General features: G+C 40.9%; 1 protein-coding gene across 1 annotated transcript; it reads right to left on the bottom strand.

Annotated features, from left to right (window-relative positions):
- Positions 1-713: 713 nt before the first annotated feature.
- On the bottom strand, positions 714-19,441 carry LOC145405041 (uncharacterized). Its single transcript, XM_080276541.1, has 21 exons — positions 19,412-19,441; positions 14,900-15,092; positions 13,058-13,156; positions 12,056-12,143; positions 11,288-11,495; positions 9,137-9,364; positions 8,815-8,913; positions 8,377-8,460; positions 7,692-7,826; positions 7,120-7,263; positions 6,721-6,843; positions 6,418-6,534; positions 5,948-6,082; positions 5,247-5,384; positions 4,387-4,545; positions 4,018-4,155; positions 3,509-3,580; positions 2,744-2,872; positions 2,006-2,143; positions 1,220-1,332; positions 714-864 (listed from the first exon to the last, which is right to left on the bottom strand). The coding sequence occupies exons 1-21, from the start codon at positions 19,439-19,441 to the stop codon at positions 714-716; spliced, it is 2,721 nt and encodes a 906-aa protein (XP_080132667.1).
- Between the last annotated feature and the right edge of the window lie 429 nt (positions 19,442-19,870).

Raw genomic sequence — 19,870 nt, 5'->3', positions numbered from 1 at the left:
CACCGGCATCTAAATCTAGACATCTATGTACTGTACTGATGTTGTTGGCGTCATCTGGTTGTATTCTATAAGTGAAGTGCTTGATGTTTAGAAAAGGCCGTGAGATCGAGTCTGCGGCCAGGAATAGGGAAAGTTTTGGGGAGACAAAGCGAATGTAAACTAATGAGAGGGTGTCTGTTGCTTGGCCTGGGGGAGGAAGGGAAGTGGATGGGAGGTGATGCTGGGACACAGGCCATGCTTACCCACTCAGATTAATTCAATTATCAGGTAGACCTTCTGACAATCTTCCCCTAATCTGTATTGTTATTACTACCTAGGCTTCAGTCACCTTATAATCCAAACCAACTTCAAAAAAGGTGAGTCAGTCAATGTTCAGTAACTTCTCCTTAATGCCCTGTTGTGACCTCGTGTGGCAGTACTACCTATACAGATTAACAGGGCCAAATCCATAACTTTGGAACAGGGAGGGCGTGATGCCAAGTTTGAATTCATGCCGACTCATTCTCATATTCCCCAAAATATATTACGAAATCCCTGTTTTTATTGACATGCATCTATGAAACATGTAAGATATCTGTTGCATACATTTTGGCATTGGTATCATTGGTATATGGTTTTTCGTAAGTAATCATTGGTCTGCTGTAAGTAGGGGAGACGTAGGCCCCCCACGCCCCCGCCTAAATCTGTGCCTGAATTAATAAACTTTGTGGTGCTTAGGGATGCTGTGGTGAGTAGGGTTGCTGTGGTGGTGTGATGACCGCCGCAGTGGCTGGTACTCCGCCTTGCCCCTGCACCCATCTTGAGGCGTCCATGGGGTTGTTCTGCAGCGGGTCACTTCCATACTGCTGAGCTGCGTCGTTAGTGCTGACTGCAAAATTAGGAAGCACTGGTCAGCATACGACACTGGTTGAGTAGTCCCGTTATTGTATTTCGTTAGCTATACTTTAATAATACACTCCTTTTTAAACGCATATCTGAATCTGTCTTTCTGTGTAATGTTTGGAAGCACTGACCAGCATTAGAATTTAGTTGGGTGACCTTACTTCCACCATTATTTGCACTGTTTTAACGATCTTACTTCCATTATTAATTTACTGTAATAATGCAGTTTATATAAATGAATATCTGTGCATCTGTCTGTATTTCCATCTCTATCTCTATGTTTCTATGTATCAATATGTATTTCCATCTCTATCTCTGTCCTGTCTCTGTCTCTTACTTTGTGCGGAAGGGTTTGGGGCTGTACACACGAGGCTGCATATTGGATGAGAAGTGGTTGTACTGTGCGGTGTAGTTCGAGTTCTGGCTCAACCCTCCCCACTTCTGCCCAACCTGCCGTGGAGTCGGAGGTTAAGTGTCACAGGTAGAGAGCAATTTGTTTCTATGAATTCCTAAAGCTTTCTATACCCTTATCACTCTAACTTGGCCCAAAATTGCCATCTCTTCCTCCTCAACACTATAACAATAGATTAATATTCAATTAGGATGCTAGTAACGGGGGAGTGTTATGGAAAGGATATAGAGCCGTGGTATTGTCTTTTTCTGCCACTGAGGTATACGTGAAATAATATACAAAAGGACGAATAGCTGGGCCAAGTTAGAGTAAGAACGGTATAGTTACGTTTGTTCATCAGGTGCAGAGTCGTCTATTGAATCTTGTACTGAAACCAAATCATTGTTGTAAATCTTCTGTGTCAAAATCCCGGAAAGATCTTGACATGCCTTAAAAATCTTGCAGCTGGTTTTCTTCCTAATGTAAAATAATGATGTAATTTAGAGACAGTAAAAAAGCTTTGTGAAGGATCGGGTTTACTGCACCTGCCAATATAAATCACTCGACTCTGTCTCTTAACATAATCTTGCATTTTATTTATATCGTTTTAATATTGACACAGTTTGACATACAAGAGGAAACTTTGGTGCAATATCTAGAATAAACAGCAAAGGAAGAGGTGATAGGAAGCCTGCTGTGCCATTTAAAGTACAGTACGTCCTTCTTACTCACCTGCTGACTGCTGCCGTTGTCCTGCTTGCCGCCTCCTGCCTGCTGCAGCCCGGCCAGCTCCTCCCTCAGCGCTGCGACCGTCTGCTGACTCTCCGCCTCGCGCTGCGCGTGCTCCCGATCCTTCTCCTGCTGTTGAGTCTGGAAGGATTTCGGATCAAGTAGTAGTTCTGTTGATCACCCCTACCCCTCTCCCTCAACAAAAAAAAAAAAAAAAAAAGGGAAAGGTCGATAGGTTCCTCAGAGACAGTAGTACGATGAATGGATGGTTCCCCGGAGAGGTGTATCCAAGGGGGCAGATGAGAGGGGAGATTGCAACGCCCTTAAGTCTGTAAATAATCACAGTACCACAAAGCGTTCTCAGAGTAAAATATGACCTGAATGAGAAATGAATTACCCTCTCGAGTTCTTAAGAAAATGAGTGTACAATAAAGAAAATAATAAAATAAACTCTTCAGTCGCCTACTTTACTTTCTGTCATAACAAATCACAACAAAATTTCCGCTGCCATACCTAACCATACTAAACGCCTCCCTAGCATGCCAGACCTTACTGAGAACCGTCCATACTGAATCATTTTGAGTTCCTACAATACGAGACCATATCACACTAAATCTTAATGAAGTCTTCCTTACACTATACCGAGTCACACTATCCTCCCATACCAGACCATACTAAAATCCTCTCTGCCATACTGCGTGCCGTCCATACTGAATCATACTGAGGTCCCTCCATACTTACCTGCCAGGAGGTGAAGTTGTCGTAGTTTCTCTTGAGTTCTGCGGAGAGTTGGTCGATTTTCTTGTTAAGGGCCTCGATCACCAGTTTGTTGCTTAGGTCCAGTTTCATTAGTTCCTCTACTTTCTCGTTCTGTGGAGGTTGCAGGGAAAGGACTAGTTAGGATGTGGATCTACTACCTGACCCTCTGTCTGTGCCTGGCTATATGTGTCTGCCTGCCTTCTTGTCATTTTTTCCTGTCTGTCTGTCTGTCTCTGTCTGTCTGTCTGTTTCTGTCTCTGTCTGTCTGTCTGTTTCTGTCTCTGTCTGTGTCTCTGTCTGTCTGTCTGTCTGTCTGTCTGTCTGCTGTCTGTCTCACTCTCTCTGTCTGTCTGTCTCTCTCTCACTTAGGTCCCATTTCATTCAGTGTAAAGGGACAACAATAATATACCTCTGCCATTGAGTTAAAAAAAAAAAAGCAACACTACAGCTAATATTCCAGTTATATATAGGAAACAACACAACCATTACAGAATATTACAAAGATTCGTCATAGCCTCTGACAGATAGGTGCAGATTTAATTACAGAGACACTTCACTGCTCTAAATTACAAGAGAGTGAGCAGTAACTTTTGAAACTCCCGCTCTGTGTTCTTCGTAATCCAAGACACTTTTCGGAACATTGCGTAAAAGCTTCATAAGTGTTCGGCTATAACGTGGATCGATAATAACTGCCCGCGACTGTACGTGAGGCAGGTAATACTAAAGCTAATTAACCTGTGTACCTACCTGAGGCGACCCCCTATTACGAGCGTCCTCCAGCTGCTTCTTGAGGTTGTTTATGGTGTCCAGCTGCTGCCTCTGTCAACACGGTAATTAATGGTTCACTTCAGGTTAATTCGGTAACAGCTAATCTAAAATGCTGTTCATGTTCTAGGGGACGATTTGGAATTAGCACAAAACTACACTCTGCCTCATGGAATAGAAAGGTCATTATCTAAGTTTAATATATATTTTTGATAATTATTCAGCAGCCTATCAAGAACCTGCTGATTGTACCTAGAAATCATCGTCATTATTTATTACTTGTTTATTATTATTATTATTATTATTATTATTTTGTCTCTAAGATTCATGATGATGATGATGATGATGGTGATGATGATGATGAAAACGCTAATGAAAATGATGGGGATGATTTTTTCCCTCTCTGTCCGTGATGATGATGATAATGATGGCAAAAAAGATGACAATGGTGGAGATAATTTTTTTCCTCTCTTCCCGCCCCTGTGACTCACCTGTACGGATAGAGATGCCTGCTCCGCGTCACTGAACTTCTTGTTGAGGTGCTCCAACTGCGTCTCCAAGGCCTTGATGGTCTGTCTGCTGGCTGCCTCTCTCTTCTGCAGCGCCACCATCGTCCCGCCTCGCTCGTACTGACGAAGGAGACGCAGAAGGGTTTAAAAAGGAGTCTTCGCCAATTTCTGCTATAAACAACCCTCAATAGTAGTGAATTATTACTAGGAATTATATTTTTCTGTTGCATTATATCTACGTATTATATTTTTGATGATAATGATGATGATGATGAATTCTCTACTGATATGCAAAAGCTGTTCTCCACTTTCGTTTTGGTAAAAGTTCTTTCTCGTGATTCCCTCACCAACCTGTGTCAGCGGTACCTTCTGCTGCATCTCCTCCAGTTGCTGCTTCAGCCTGTCCACCTCGGCCCTCAGTGTGGATATAGTCTGCTGGCTGGCTCGCTCCTGCTGCTCCTTCTCCCTCTCCTTCTGTTCCTTCTCCTTCTCCTTCTGCTGCAGCTGATCCTAACAGTGCCATGGATAGGTCAATCATAGAGGCGTATTCTTGTGCGATTTTGAGGTTCACAAGCACATTTCCTCTAACCTAACAAAAACCCTTGACCAGACACAGCTTAGTTGATGGTCAGGTGTAGTAAAACTGAATGGTCGATTTGCCAAGTAACCAAAGGAGCTCATTCCTAGCAATCATTTTTTACTAGCACCTCTTTCTCACTAGCTCATTTCTTTTTTATGACACGGTAATATTTTCGTGACTTTTATTTATATGGCCAGATGAAAATGAAATATAGAGGGCGTTAAGATGTGATGAGACATGTAAATAATCAGTGAAGAGAGGCGTGTCTTTATAATCTATAACTATTAGTATGAAAAACTCAACATAATCAGCACTGCGAGTCAGCCAACCACCCTCCTTTGCTGAGCCTACCTCCATTATTGATATCCATCAGTAAGAAAATCGGCATGAAGAGCAGTAGAGTAACTACACCAATTTCCTCTTGTTTTCTCAGCCTACTTTTCCTTATCCCTGTCCATTAATAAGATAAGGATAGCAAAAGAAAATCAGCACTGCATGTTCAGCTAGCCAACTTTATTTGCTGAGTACCTTCATTTTCCAAGTCTATTATCAAAAAAAAGAAACTCAGCATCAGGAAATCAGCAGTGTAAGTTCTAAAGCAGCCCACTACATCGTTCATTGCTGACTCTACCTGATACCAAGCCACGCTGTCCTGACTCTCCTTCAGCCTACGATTCAGGTGCTCCACGTCCTCACTCAGCACGGCTATTGTGTTCCTGTGACGGTCATCGTTCTCGGTCAGTTCCTCGATCTTGCTCTGCTGCTGCTTCTGTTAGTTTGGGAAGGAGCAATTTCTTTTATTTAGATTTTTTTTTTTTGAGTTGGAGCAACGTTTATTAGATTTTATTATATTGTTACCATCATTTTTTCAGTTACTCTTTATATGGTTTGGGTGGAGCAATTTTCATATTTGGATTTGAATTTAAATAGCCCCAGCACTAAGGAGCGATGTTGAAGGCCAAGCAGGAATGGGCAAAGTATATATAAAAGAAAAAACGGAATATATTTCAGTCATTCTACATTTTTTGAAGTGGGAATTTGTTTTGTAGTCCACCGGTATCCATCTATCTATCTATCTATCTGTCTGTCTTTATCTACATGTCTATCTATCTACAAAATATTGGTTCTGGTGCAGACACTAGGGCATACATTTTTAAACCTTAGTCTATTGTATTGCCTGCCCAGTAAAAGTATTTTCTGTTTCCTATTATACATCGAGTTTTCATGTTCTGTTTCCAGTTATCCATCAAATTCTCTGTTTTCCTGCTTTTCCTAATACGACCAGATCTTTTACTTTAAGCATTTCTTTATCTACGCTGAAGGACTACTGACGTGGTAGGTGAGGGTGGTATGGTCCTTCTCGCTCAGGGTCCTGGTTAACTCCTGGATCTTGGCGTTGAGGGAGGCGATGGTCAGCTGGTTGTCTATGTCTTTCTCCATCAGCGTCTGGATTCGAGCCTCCTGGTCCTGCGTGGTTGAATGAGTTTGTTTACATATATCCCTGTAGTCTTTCCATCTTAACTTGGCGAAGATTTTTAAAGTTTCGAAGCATATTTCACATAGCTACTGAACGAGACAAGACCACAGTTTAGATCCCATAGCACTTCTTCGTGACGACCAACATGTTCTAGTGTCAGTCTCTTGCTACAGCCCAATATTCAGGATGGACAGTTGGCAATTTTACGCCTAGCTAAACTGAACACAGTATAGTTTCAATTTCCTGATACAGTTGAGCATTTATTTATTTTTTTTAGGTCAAGTTGAAGTGAACAGGGTATAGCTTATAATGTAAAAATCCTCACCTTGTCACTACTGGCCTTCTCCTCCGCCTCTCTCAGCCTGTCGGTCAGTGTGGTGATGGTGATCTTGTTGGAATCCTCTTCCGCCTTCATATCAGCGATCTTTTGTTCAAGCTTCTCCTGTGGAAAAAAATGTACATGTTAACTCATCATCATTATCAGTCGTCATCGTCACTGTCATCATCCATCATCATCATCATCAATCATCATCCATCATCATTATCATCCAGACCTTTCCCACCTAAGGATGGTGTGAGGTAGGTATGAAGTATGAACCAAAATTAAATGTTCCTTTTATAACCTCACCTGAGAGGCGATGGCCCTCTGTCCCGTCTGGTTCAGCATGAAGGTCAAGTGATCCACCTCGTCCTTCAGCGCCGCCGCCTTAGCTGCCTCGGCCGCCGACGCTGTTGCAACCCTCAGTGCCTCCTGAAGGTTGCACAGGTGTTCAGTATACGTTATAAAGCCTTTGTAACTCACCTGAAATAGTACTTGCAAGGACGTTTTCAAAAGAGATGATTTTTCGAAAGTTTGGGGATACTTAGGTCCATTCCCTTACAATGGAAATTCACACTCCTCCTAATACACAGTTGTTGGTGTCGGTATATCCAAGAAACCTTATCACCAGATATATAAAGCTAAAATATAAAGCTAAACATACCCAGGTTTCTGGATAAGGGAAGCTAGATTAAGGTGCACACTGACCTGACTTTGGTTGAGCCTCTCTTCCTTTGCCTTCACCTCGATGCAGAGTCGCTCCACCTCCTTGGTCAGCGCGTCGATGCTCTGCTGATTCAGTTCCTCTCGCTCCACCAGTGTGTTGATGGTCTGCTTGGCCACGCGGTCCAGCTCCCGTAGCTCAGCCTCCCTTCGCAGCGCCTCGGCCTGTAACACAATGCAAATGCTGTGCTGTGAGTCGCCTTCTTGATGTTTTGGGTTTAATTATTTATGGTTTTAGATGAACAAGAGAAAAGAAAAACATGGAACAGTAAGTACTTTTGTCTTCCTCCATAGAGACACTGGCCCCTGTCCTATTTCTTTTTTTTTTTTGAATACAAGAGTGTACCAGTATTCTCAGCCTTTCATGTACACAGCTGGTCAGCCATTAAACAGTCTCTCTGTCTGTATCAAACCAATGGGTCTTCGAGTTTTGCTTTGAATAATTTAATATTTTTGAGAGGAGTAAGGTTTGCAAATTTCAAGGCTTTAGCTATAAATGAATAAACCGAGGATTTAAAAAAAAGAATAAATATAAGACAACAAAAAATACGACTCACGAGGCTGTTCTTATACTCCTCATGCTGCTCCGTGAGGGCCTGTATCTGCTGCTGCACCTCTGCTGTCTCGGTGAGGGTTTTCTGCTGCTGCTCCACGTGTAGTCGCAGCTCGCTCACTTCCTCCTCCACTCGGCTCTGTCACACGCAGTCAAAATTATCTTCACCGTAACTCAGAGTGTTTTGATCTAATCTAACAAGGCTTCTCATTCTCTTTCAACTCATTCCATGGCCAAGTGTAGTCAGACTGGAAGCTCTTGTTTGACTAATAAGCCTAAAAAACTTAGTTAAGGCTTATCACATTTCAAACAACCACGTCTTAGTATACTTCTTGTTAGACTGACTTAGTTCCGACAGTTTAGAACAAATTGACTGGTTAAATACACCAGCATAGAAACAAGATAGGTTCAGTGAGAATCTCTTAATTCTAGTTAAGTGCAATGCAAATTATTAATTCGGATGGCATCTGATTAACAGTTTGATATTCTGGCAAGACTGTTACCTGCTGTACTGGCACATTCGCACCTTTGAAATTAGAAGAATTGTTTGACTAGGTGTGAAGTATGTTGAAGCTGAACATATTCTTGGTGTTGATAATAGTGCCACTTGTTATAAAAAAACCACCCGTCCCGACACACAGGGTAAATTTTGGTGCGACAGGGGTTTAGAGAATAACTGAGTCTCTAACCTTCTCGTGCTCCAGGTGACTCAAGTGGTCCTTCAGCTTGGTTATCTCCTCGTTCTTGAATTCCAGCTCGTCCTCCTGCTGGGCCTGGGAGGAAATAATACAGAAATGCATTGCCTACGGGCTTTAAATCGAGTTCGCGATAATTAGACTTTGTTTTTAGATGATAGTATAGATTGTAGACGTATTTTATAGGGAAATTGAGATCTTGAGAGTATTATTTTAGATGTAACTATATTTTAGATTTTGAGATAAGGTGATTTTTCTTGCTGTTTTTCTTATTTTAGGTTGAGTTTGAGATTACAGTTTTTTTTTAATAGTATGAATTTAAGTTATTTATAGATTTCTTTTAGTTTTATATGGAATGTGAGATTTATTTATGTGTCTATTTATTTTCTTCGATGGTGATGTGAGTGAGAGATGTGTTAGTCTGTCTCTTACCCTAATGTCTGCCAGATCCTCCACCTGGTGTTTAAGGCTCTTGCCCCGGCTTGACCTTAGACTCCACGTCCGCGGTCGTCGAGGGTCATGGGAGCGAGACTGTAAAAGAATGGTACTTGATGTTAATTCCTTTGGCTACCCTGACATCTTGTTTTTGTCTTCCCATCGCTGCCTTCAAACAATTTTATTCAGTTTAGCAATAAATGGCAAGATCTTTCCTAAAATGAGTCAGATAATTTGTGTATTTGTATAGTATGTATATTTGTATTTATTTGGCTGTTTACTGTACTGTTATCAGCAACCAGGCTCGTATCGTGCTGACCCTGCGCTCTACGGAGTGCTGAGGAGGTGTGTCTGATGCTGAGAGTGAGGGATCCGAGGCCCGCACCTCCTTCAGCGACTGCGCCAGCGTGGAGGAGGCCAGGGACACGGGTTCAGCATCAGGTAGGTCCGCAGACACGTGTGCGCTGACTGGCCGATGCTGCTGCCTGCCCCTCCGCTGACTTGCTCGCTGCTGACTCCCCCTCTGCAGGCTGCCTCGCTGCTGACTCTGAGTATGAAGTCCTTGTTATAATGGGCGGGATTTTGGATTGTATAGGAGAGTAACACCGTTTCCTTAGCGATTTATCATGCGTATTACATCTTAAAATACACAACTTTGGTTCATGAAAGTTCCCTAATAAAAAAACCTGACTGAAGATAAAAATGTAAGATACAGGTACTGTGCATGTAATCTTACACGTAACTTGGGTAAAAAAAAACCTTCTTCTATATTTTCTATCTTTCACTTAAACACACGTGAGCCTAAAGTATGTTAAAGTTTGCTATTTTCTCATTTATCTTAACACATACAAACTTTTATTTTTTATCGTGTACATGATTTTTTTTTTATAATCCGTTCTTAGATTTCTTTTGTTATCTTTTCTTATATATAATTTTTTGCTTTAACCTCAAACACATTTTCTAAAGCCTAACGTGTGTATAGGACTGGGTATTTATTTATTTATTTATTTATTTATTTATTTATTACTTTTAAACACGAATTTTAGACACATCTTAGGTTCAGTAATATCGCCAAATACGTCACCTGGGTCACCGTGATGGACTCTGGGCCTGACGACGCTGCTGGTGACTCTGGCCTCTGTCTGGTGATGTCCCGGGATTGCCTCTGTCGACTGTCTCTCGTACTACGTCGGGCTGAGGGGCCGCCAAACTAAAAATAATAATAATAATAATAATAACAATAATAATAATAAAGTGATGTAATCTGAATGTACTGTAACAAACACATTTTACCCTCTTCGTTGTGTAGCAGTCATATCCATTTTATTCCCTTCAAAGTACAAGCGCCGAGACACGGTTACCCAAATTCGGTACATTTAAGGGTAGATGACCAACTTTCCTTCCTTAATGGCATTGTATTATCGAAAAGCCTCCGATCACCTCTTAGGGGATCGAACTTACGCAAGGCAGTCACTCAGTGGGGCGTCCTGGCCACTAGACCACCAGGCTCCTTTAGCATACCATTCTAAATATGCAAATAACGAAGGCCAAAATTCTCAGAAGTCTTTGATGAATTTTTGCCTTCGTAATATAATGTGATAATTGGGGGAATATTTGCTCCACATAAATTTCCACAACTAATCAGTCTTGAAATATTGTAACCATTAACCTCAAGCAGAAATGAACAGGGAAGGAAGCTATTCTTGACAGTGTAACAATAATTTAGTAGTTATATAAAATCAATCCATATGGCTGCTACTTTCACCATATATAAAAATTACTTATGTTTCTTGTCTCCGTGTGTTACAAGGGCATACAAAATTATCTAAGTATATAGTAACTCGGCAAAGACAAGGGAAGTAACTTAATGCAGGAGATTAGATGTTTGTGGAATTACGTGCTAAAGCAGATTAGATAGTCTCTGCAAAGCGTCTTCCTAAGTCACGTTTCCTGTACACCAGGGGGACAAAGTTCACGAAGTCTTTCATCTCATTTACTTCTCACCTTCCTCTTTTGGTTAATATTTCCAAGCTGAGAGAGTCTTGGTATGTTCCTCTACCCATAGATGATTTTTTTTGACATGATGAATGACGGTTTGGCTAACGGTTCCTTCATTTCCCATATATAATCTGCGTGTGTGTTGAATGAAGGCTTGGCATTTTTTTTGTTTTGTTCATCTCGTAAATCTGCAATAGTGCTGTGTGGTTTGAATTATTCTGCCAATTACAAAGAAGCAAATACCAACTTACACTGCTAGAATAGTCTGACAGTAGCTACAAGTATGAAACTGAAATCGAAGCACTTGTGGATGAGTATGGTTCGTAGGAGGACTGTTGGGACTCAGGGAGCGGACTGTTGAGCCTATGCCCATGATCAGTCACATTAGAAAAGGGAACAATGCGTATGGTTTAATAGTTCACCACATTTTGACTGAATGCACAACATCTCTGTGATAAAACTCTCAGCTTACCATACTGCCTTTCTTCTTCTGGGCACCACCGTCTTTGAGGTACTGGTGGACCTCGTGGTTCTTGTACCGCTTGGCCACGTCCTTGGGCAAGCGTCCATTCTTGTCCTTGAGCTGCGTGTTGACTCTGGCCTCCTCTACCAACCACGCCACAGTGTCCAAGTCTCCGAAATAGGAGGCGAAGTGCAGGGGCGTCGCCTTACTCGTGTCCCTGCGACAGTGATGAACGAAAAGTAATCTTATTCTTTGTATGGTTTTATAGGTCTGTGTATGACGTTTGTGTGTATGATGATTAATATGCTGGGGTTTGTATGTTCAACTTGGGCCTTATTGAGGTCTATGGGACAGTATTTATAAAGGATCTTGGGTAAATTTTACGATGAAGAAGTCACGACATAATGTGCAATTGGCAACATACGAACCTGGATCAGCACCAGTGTGTAAACAGAAGTCTGGCATTTGGTACAGTTGACAGCCCTGACATAATCGCATGTTTGTTAGTGGCGCAGTCATGAAAGAATGAGGGTGTCAAATATATGCTGAACTGGCCAAGTAACTGTAATGCATAAACGTCAGAAATTGTAGCTGGACCTTTGCTTCACGCAGACACTGTCCCAAGTTCACGTGTGGCTAACTTAACAAATCTCGATAGCAGTGTGTTATCAGAAATCTCTCAAGCTTGGGCGTGCTTTTTGACCCTGTTATTCTCTCTAGTGTTCGTTAGTCGTATGGGTGAAGATTAAAGCTAAGGGAAGTTTGTGAATACGGTACCTTGCCTCCATGTTGCAGCTGTACCGTTTGAGCACCTCCAGCACCCCTTTCTGTCCCTTTATCGCCGCCCTGTGCACCGGCCTTCGTCCTGAGCACCGTATTGAAGTAGAGTTAGGGAGTTAGGAGGATGAATGGGTACCTGCTTCAATAAGATGACCCCCCCCTCTTTCTTTCTTTCTCTCTCTCTCTCTTTCTCTCTCTCTCTCTCTCACACACACACACACACACACACACACACAAACACACTTTTATCTTTGTAACAGTAGTTTTGGAAATGTTAGGAGACTGCTTCTTATCAGGCCTTTTTTGTTTTTAGGACTAGAATACTTTGGCAATGTTCAGAGATCTTTGCTTCTTAACTGAACATTTTTTTCCTCCCTTTTTTCTCAGACTAAAGTGATGTAAGTAATGGCACTTTAAGGCCCACTTAATGGAGGGAACACGAGGAAAAAGTTGTTGAAAGTGACCGATAAGAGATAAGGAGCCTCGCACAAGCTGGATCACGGCAGTTCGAGGTCACTGAAGACTCCCAGATCATTATTATTTACTAAATATTTTCGTTATTTTAAACCTTCATAGTGTCTTCGCCACGGAGATATTACGGACCGTCATACACGTCAACCAAGAAGAATTTCAGTTGCCTAAGACCAGAAGAACGTGTAGCAAGGCAAGTAAAAAGAGTGTGATTGGTATGATGAAGGACATCTATTGAAACCTAAAGAACATAGAGTAAAACATAGAATGGTTGGGATATGGAAGATTTTTGTTGTCCCCATGGTGAGGTGCAGGGAATTATAAAAAAGTCTGGGTCCCGAGTGGATGCCGCAGCTGCTCTACCTAGGGTGTACAGCGCAACACATGTAGGTTCCTCGTCAGCACCACCGTAAAAAAAGTTAGCCAAATACGCGAATGTGGTACAGGGGAGGATTTTCATTGCTTAAAACCTCGATAACAAGGAGTAAGACCAAGAAATGCATGCAGGTGGGGTGACACTGGACTGACCTCTTGCATCAAATGCCTCCGGGTTGGCTCTGGCCTCCATCAGCTCCTCCACCACCCCCACATGGCCTCCCTCGGCAGCCAGGTGCAGCGGCGTCCCTCCTGTAGTAACATCATCACGAGAGTCATCACCACACTCATCACAGTCATCGTCAAAATTATCATTACAGCAAAACAGTTATCATCATCAAGATCATCAGCAGAGCCAGACATCATCGCCACAGCCACAGTCTTCACCACTTTCACATATAGTTATCATTGAAATCATCACACCCAGTCATCACCACTTTCACAAAATACTTATCATCATCGAAATCATCACCATGGTCAGTCTTATCACCACAACCACTTTCATCACATCTTTCACAAGCACAATCAGGCCACTGTCACCACCAAACAAGCATCATCAACACAGACATCAACACCGCAAGCACCACCATCATCAGTCAGCACCACATCCCACAGTACTAGAGAACTTTAGAAAACATTAGAGGTGTTGAAGTGGCTGTACCTCCACAAACATCTGATTTGATGGGGTTTTCAGTCAATCAATCTCTCTATCAACCTACTATCTGTCTATCACATACTATCAGTCCACACAAATCACTGCCATTTATTTTGTTCCATACCGTGGGTTCCAAAAATGGCTTTATTGTACTTTTTTTGTAGCTCCGTTCACACATGACTCTCACATCTATTAACAGCATATAAAAAAGGCCATATATGGAAATCCTCAATTCTTTTATAGGTATGCTTTTCAAAACTGGGCTTATCTGAGAACAAGCCACATCACAATGAATTCCCGTTGGCGGAGATATGATAAGGGATTGGAAATGTATTTATGAAGGATCTAAGCTCATTTTTACGATAAGCATTTGGCTCCTCAGCAGAATTATGTCATGTATAACAGTGTAAAGTTTTAATATTTCTCCATTCCAGTAACTTTGATTTGAACTGCCAAGTGTTTAGCACGTTTTTGTATGGAGATAAAATTATAAACAGGAGATCCTATGTGTACTCAAGAATATTTATAAAGAGGGAACCAGAGCTACACACACACACACACACACACACACACACGCACTGACGCGGAGATATACACTCATCAGGGACAAGCGAGAGTTGATCCCGGATGTACTGCGTATAAAGTGACCCGGATTTTCGTCAGTTTATATTAACCTAACCCTGTTTCCTACATTCATTTGGGCGAGGGAATTAAAGAATGGGATTTTGGTTACCATGGAGACGTAATTCAAAAGAGGAGGGCTGCATAAAACACGATGAGCCTTGGTTATGGTTTACGAATGAGTATCCTAGGTTACTAGTCAAATCGATCCCTTCAGTCTGACTGTACTTGCCCATCGACTCAGTTGAAAGGGGTTACAACTTTCCCTCAACTCGGAAAACACATACACTCCTTACAGATGGTAATTTTTGCCTTTCTACAAATAATCTGTATGTACTAACTCTTCTAACATAGTGTTTTTCAGATATTCCTCTCACAGTATCTTCCTTTCTCAACTTTTCAGACCATATCTCTTTGTGACCCTCCATTACATCTCACCCCAAACTATCAGCATTATCCATTTCACAATTCTAACCTGTCCTAGAGTAAACTTTAGTATGTTTTTCCCAGTTTATTTTGATTTGAGTTTCTTCTCCAGCTTTAATAATAGTTTTTCTCAAGGACGTCTTATTTGTTATTTTATTTATAAAGGAGTTAATGAAGGATCTATTTAATTGTTCATATTCTTAAAGTGTCTCCCGATCTGAATGAAGTTGCCCTAAAATAGCAAACATTACGTTAAAGACACCCTCAGGGTTACATATTCAGGTTCCCCTCACCATTGTCCTCCTCCCTCCTGCTCCTGCGGTTGGGGTCTGCCTTCCTGTACAGCAGCAGCTTCACTACGTCCAGCTGTCCATCCGCCGCGGCGTACATGAGGGCAGTGCGCCCGTCCTCCACAGAGTCCGCATCCTCGCCCCTCTCCAGCGCGGCGTCCACTCCGCCTGTGTCTCCGGCGAGGGCACACTGGATCTGTAAGGCAATGTGGAGAAAGTTGGAGCAAAGGGACATTGAGGAAGTAAGATTAATGACACAGAAGACGTCAGAGTAAAGAGACTAGAGGAAGTCAATAAAGCAACAAAGAAGTCAGATTAAGAAGACAGAATAAGAGATTTAAAGTGACAAAGGGAAAGAGATCATAATTCGTTTTTTGCATCAGTAGGAAGTGAGAAGAAACACTATTAAAGTGACACAGAGGAAGACAGACATTTTGTTTTGGCATCTGGAAGCGACACAGAAGAAGTCAGACAAAAGTGACAAAGAAAGTCAGAATAAAGCAGCCACCTCCTCCCCTCTGCAGTGCCGTGTCCACTCCGTCTCTGTCTCCTTCGAGGATTCTCTGGATTTGTAAGGCAACATAGTGGAAATCATATACCCATTATCAGTTAACCTGTTCAGTCCCCTGATAGCTTTTTCTATCTTATTTTTGCTTGTATATACGATTTTCTTTTGAGAGACTTTTTGAGTAGGAGGGAGGGATTGGGTACAGCCTTCACTAACCTCTTCACTGCTAAGGGTCCATCTGGATTTGAGTTAAATCATCCACAGGTAGCAAAGAAAAATGAGAGAAGACACTAAATAACAGGATTCGACAGGTTAAATCCGTGGCCAATGAACAAGAAAGGTAAAAATACAACGAACGTGAATTATGTCACCTAACACTAATAGTTTACCCTGCATTAGTGTTTTTAGTTCTGAATGCTGTCAACAGAGGGTGTTTATTTGGCGAAAAAAGAAAAATCGCTTGAAACTGTCGTTCTTTGATGATACAGGCTTTCACACAATTGGTCTAGCAATTTTATTTCTGTCCCATCTAGACGGTCAGTGGAGAATGGATGAAGAAATGGAGTATAGATGTGATAAATCTAAGTACCATTCCTGCAGCTACTCCTGTGTTTATACTGCGTTTCGTCATGATGCATCGAATCACCACATCTGCTGAATGAGATCGTGTTGGCTGGTCTTACACACTATCGACACTCTTAACACTACTCCTCAAGCCACTCTGTCTTGTACCCTCTACCTTTAACCTTACTCTCTTGTACCTGCTGTTTCATCAGTGTTTATTATTATTATTATTATTATTATTATTATTAGGAACTGGGCAATGGGAAGTGCTTTGTGATACTTTCAAGCCTATGAAATGGCAGAATGCATAACCATGAAATCTGTAATTTGAAGAAAACTATGCGATGGTAGAGATTTAAGGTCACTCGTATTTAAAAGCTAGATCACGTCTTTATTTGGGCTTGTGTTCAGTTTGGGGCCATTCAGTCCTACCCCAGCTGGTTTAGTCTTATTCTCATCACCGACTGGCAGAATGTTGTAATTTTGTTAATGATACCTCTGTGCCCTCAAGATCCGGACTGAGATTTGTGGGGACCCTTAGGCGTAGCATCTTGTGGAGGCTCACTAAGAGTAATGTTGGTAAAGCACAGTAATATAGACACCCACCGCATTTTAAAACTATTCCTATCCTATACAGTACGTACAACAATGTCTATTTTTTTCTGTTTTAGGGGCATGAATTGTCTGAAATCAATATTGGCTCTGTCATGTTGGGGCCCAGCTATGCGGGGGGCCCAAATACAGTCCCAGTAGCCCCACTGTCCGTCCCTGGTGCCCCAGTATGTACTGTACAGTACGTGAGCGTTCATGGAATGCAGTAATGATTATGTTCTTAGGCTTAAGAACACACGAAACATTACTGTATCTTTATATGCTTGCAGGTTAAAGAACACTGAAGACATTCCTGTATATGTAAATGATCCTTGGTCAAAGAATACACTATATATTACTACAGTTTCATGTTTGTACGTAAAAAAAAAAAAAAAAAAAAAAAAAAAAAACTAACAATGTTCGTAGGTTGAGACTATACAAAACAATAATGGTTTTCAAATAAGTGTAACAAACTAATTTCATACTATAAATATCTGCATGGGGTACAAAACCTGCGAGCTGCATCATACGGTAATCATTTAGCATGTTGACGTATCAGCTCGTGGGAGGACAGGAAATGCCTTGTTTCACGTGTGTAATTAAAACCGATATTTAGATAAGAAAATACATTGACCGTGTGCATAAATAAGGTCATTTGCTTATTTTTCTCTTCCTGAATGGAGAGGATTTGAATGTAACAGGAACAAAATTCCATAGACTTGCATTACGTAGGGACAATAGAGTGTTGTAATAAACCATGTCACACAGCATGGATTGATGAAACAGTCAGCAAATTCAGAATGTACTCGTATCCTAGTATTTTGTCTTTTATCGTTGGGGAATACACTACGACGAAGTGGGTACTTTTGGGGGGATAATGAACGATTATCATGAGTGATATGGGAGAAGAAATCACAGTTATCAGAGCAATTAGCAATCACCGGAACTGCACAAGATTAGAGATTAGTGAAGAAGTGTAATTAAGAGGCATTTCATGATTAGTATGTCTCGTATGGATTAGCTAAATGTTAAGGTCGAGTGATTAGGGATTATAAACGAAGTATGTAAATGCTGCATTCAATATCTATCATGGTTCTCAGACTGATATGACATTGGTGTATCACAGAAATCGGTGTTGGATTCTGTTTCATTTCTGATATGCATAAATAATGTATCTTTCTCTATATCTACAGTATATGTGTATCTGTATCTATCAGTCTGTCTATCCATCTATCCATTTATTTATTTATTTATTCATTTATTACAATTTACATACTGTATGGCCTGTACTGTTCCATTGCTGATATGTAATTGGTAGTGAGTCTTTTTAATGGACTGACATTTGGTGTGCTACGGACAAAAACAATACGCCATACAAAACTAATGATATTCTCGAAGAGGTGGAGCAGAAAGCAAAATTGGTGGACATGAGCCCAGTGTGAATATTGGATTAAGTATATTAAACCTTGAAAATATATAAAGGTGGAACAGGTGAAGGCAATCGTATTATTATACATTTATGATGAAATTGTTCAAAATAGATCATGAGATATTACCAGGAGAACGTGCAAAACATAAAGAGTTCCAGAAACTAACTTTGACAATTTATTATGAAGAAAAACCATCTAAGTCTGTCAATGTACAGAGCAGTTTCGAAGACAAGGTGTAGAAGATAGTGCAAAGGTTTTAGAATATATCTCTAAATATGACACTGCGGTGATTCAACTCAGAAATATACCGAACCAAAATTCGAAGGAGAAATGTAATAGGAATGGTGAACAATTTCGCCAAAGTTACCTACTTTATTTCATATTGTCTTTGGAAGTTTTGATTTATTTTTTGGTTATGAATATGATACAACACATAAAGATGGATGTAAAAGAAACTCGCAAGTTATGTTCATTTTTGCTCAACCCGCTGAAGTAAAAAGAAAAAAAAAATAACTATGCCACTTGATACACACTATACTGTAGACAGTTTAAACCAGCTTTGGGACTTTCATCGCTAAGGTCAATATTCATTGCTTACATTTATGACGTTTCTCATAGCAAAGCTCTGTTCTCGGCTAAACTTAAGCAGGTAAAGTGATCTTCATCAATATTTAAATCATTCACTTCCCATTAAAGTTGTCTGGAAATCCCTAAAGGCACGATGTAACAGCCAAAGTGAATATGTATAGCCGTCTTATTTCCCTCTTAATACTGATTCCGTTGCAGCTTTGTGTTATAATATCTCACAGTACAATTTGCATTCATGTTCTGTAGAAACCTTGATGCCTAACATAGTATATGACTTGTTTGACAAGCTGTTTGCTAATAAAAATATTATGTTTAATGATTACTTAGTTTGAAATGTGGGCCTACTGCAGTGTGAAGTTGTAGTGATGAAAGTTTGACAGTCCATTTGGCAGTAAATGAATGCATTTTAATTACCACAGCCAAAGGGGTATATATATATATATCAGTCACTTAACAGTAACTTTAAAATAAAAAAGTTAATTCCTCCCCGCAGTGGAAAAAGTTATATTGTACGAGTACTTGATGTTTAGGAACAAATATTCACTACTTTTACTCTAATGATTTTTGGGAACAAATATTCACTACTTTTACTCTAAGTTACATGATTTTATCCAAGCCTGAATACTGAGAAATATATAGGTCTACATACTATACGCTTTTAATAACTGTTGCGTTTATTAACTGGTTTTCCCGCCAAAAGCGCGCTGATTGTCATCACTGTATTCTGTAGTTGGTAGTAAGGTCTGAAATTTTGTAGTTGGTAGTAAAGTCTGCCATTCTGTTCCCTTTTAAAATTTGTGCACATAAGGTAATAAAATTCATGGATTCACTCACCAATGGGGGTTGTTCGTCACTACTGGACATTTCGGTGATTTAGAGTTGTCCCTGACCACCAGAAGAGGGCTGCAAGAGTCAGCCCCCGAGAGTTGATGTTGATTAAGTAGTGTTGGCTTCCTGTTCTGCCTTTCACTGGTCCTCACTAACACAAGACACTTCACTTAACCCTTTCTTTGCCACACCAGTTAGCGCTTTACTGAACACTCCATTAACGATACAGCAAAAACCGAAATTAACAGCACGGCACAGCCCAGTATAGCGTCACCTTTAACTGGGAACAAGTGAGCTGTAGGCGGGTGTTGGCAGGCTCTCACAACAAGCAGCACTGATGCGGGTTATCAGCACGCCCGATACAAGCCAAGATAACGCCAATCGGATACACACTTGCCCGCCCTGTCACCAACTGCCCACAAACCCTAACGCAGTTTTTAAAGTTATAGTAGTTCTATAACAGCG

This window comes from Coenobita brevimanus, chromosome 65, assembly GCF_032717465.1.
Source record: "Coenobita brevimanus isolate Jiangsu-jjx chromosome 65, ASM3271746v2, whole genome shotgun sequence".
NCBI lineage: Eukaryota > Metazoa > Arthropoda > Malacostraca > Decapoda > Coenobitidae > Coenobita > Coenobita brevimanus.
The sequence above is the reverse complement of the archived record's forward strand: the minus strand, read 5'-3'. Positions and strand labels throughout refer to the sequence as shown.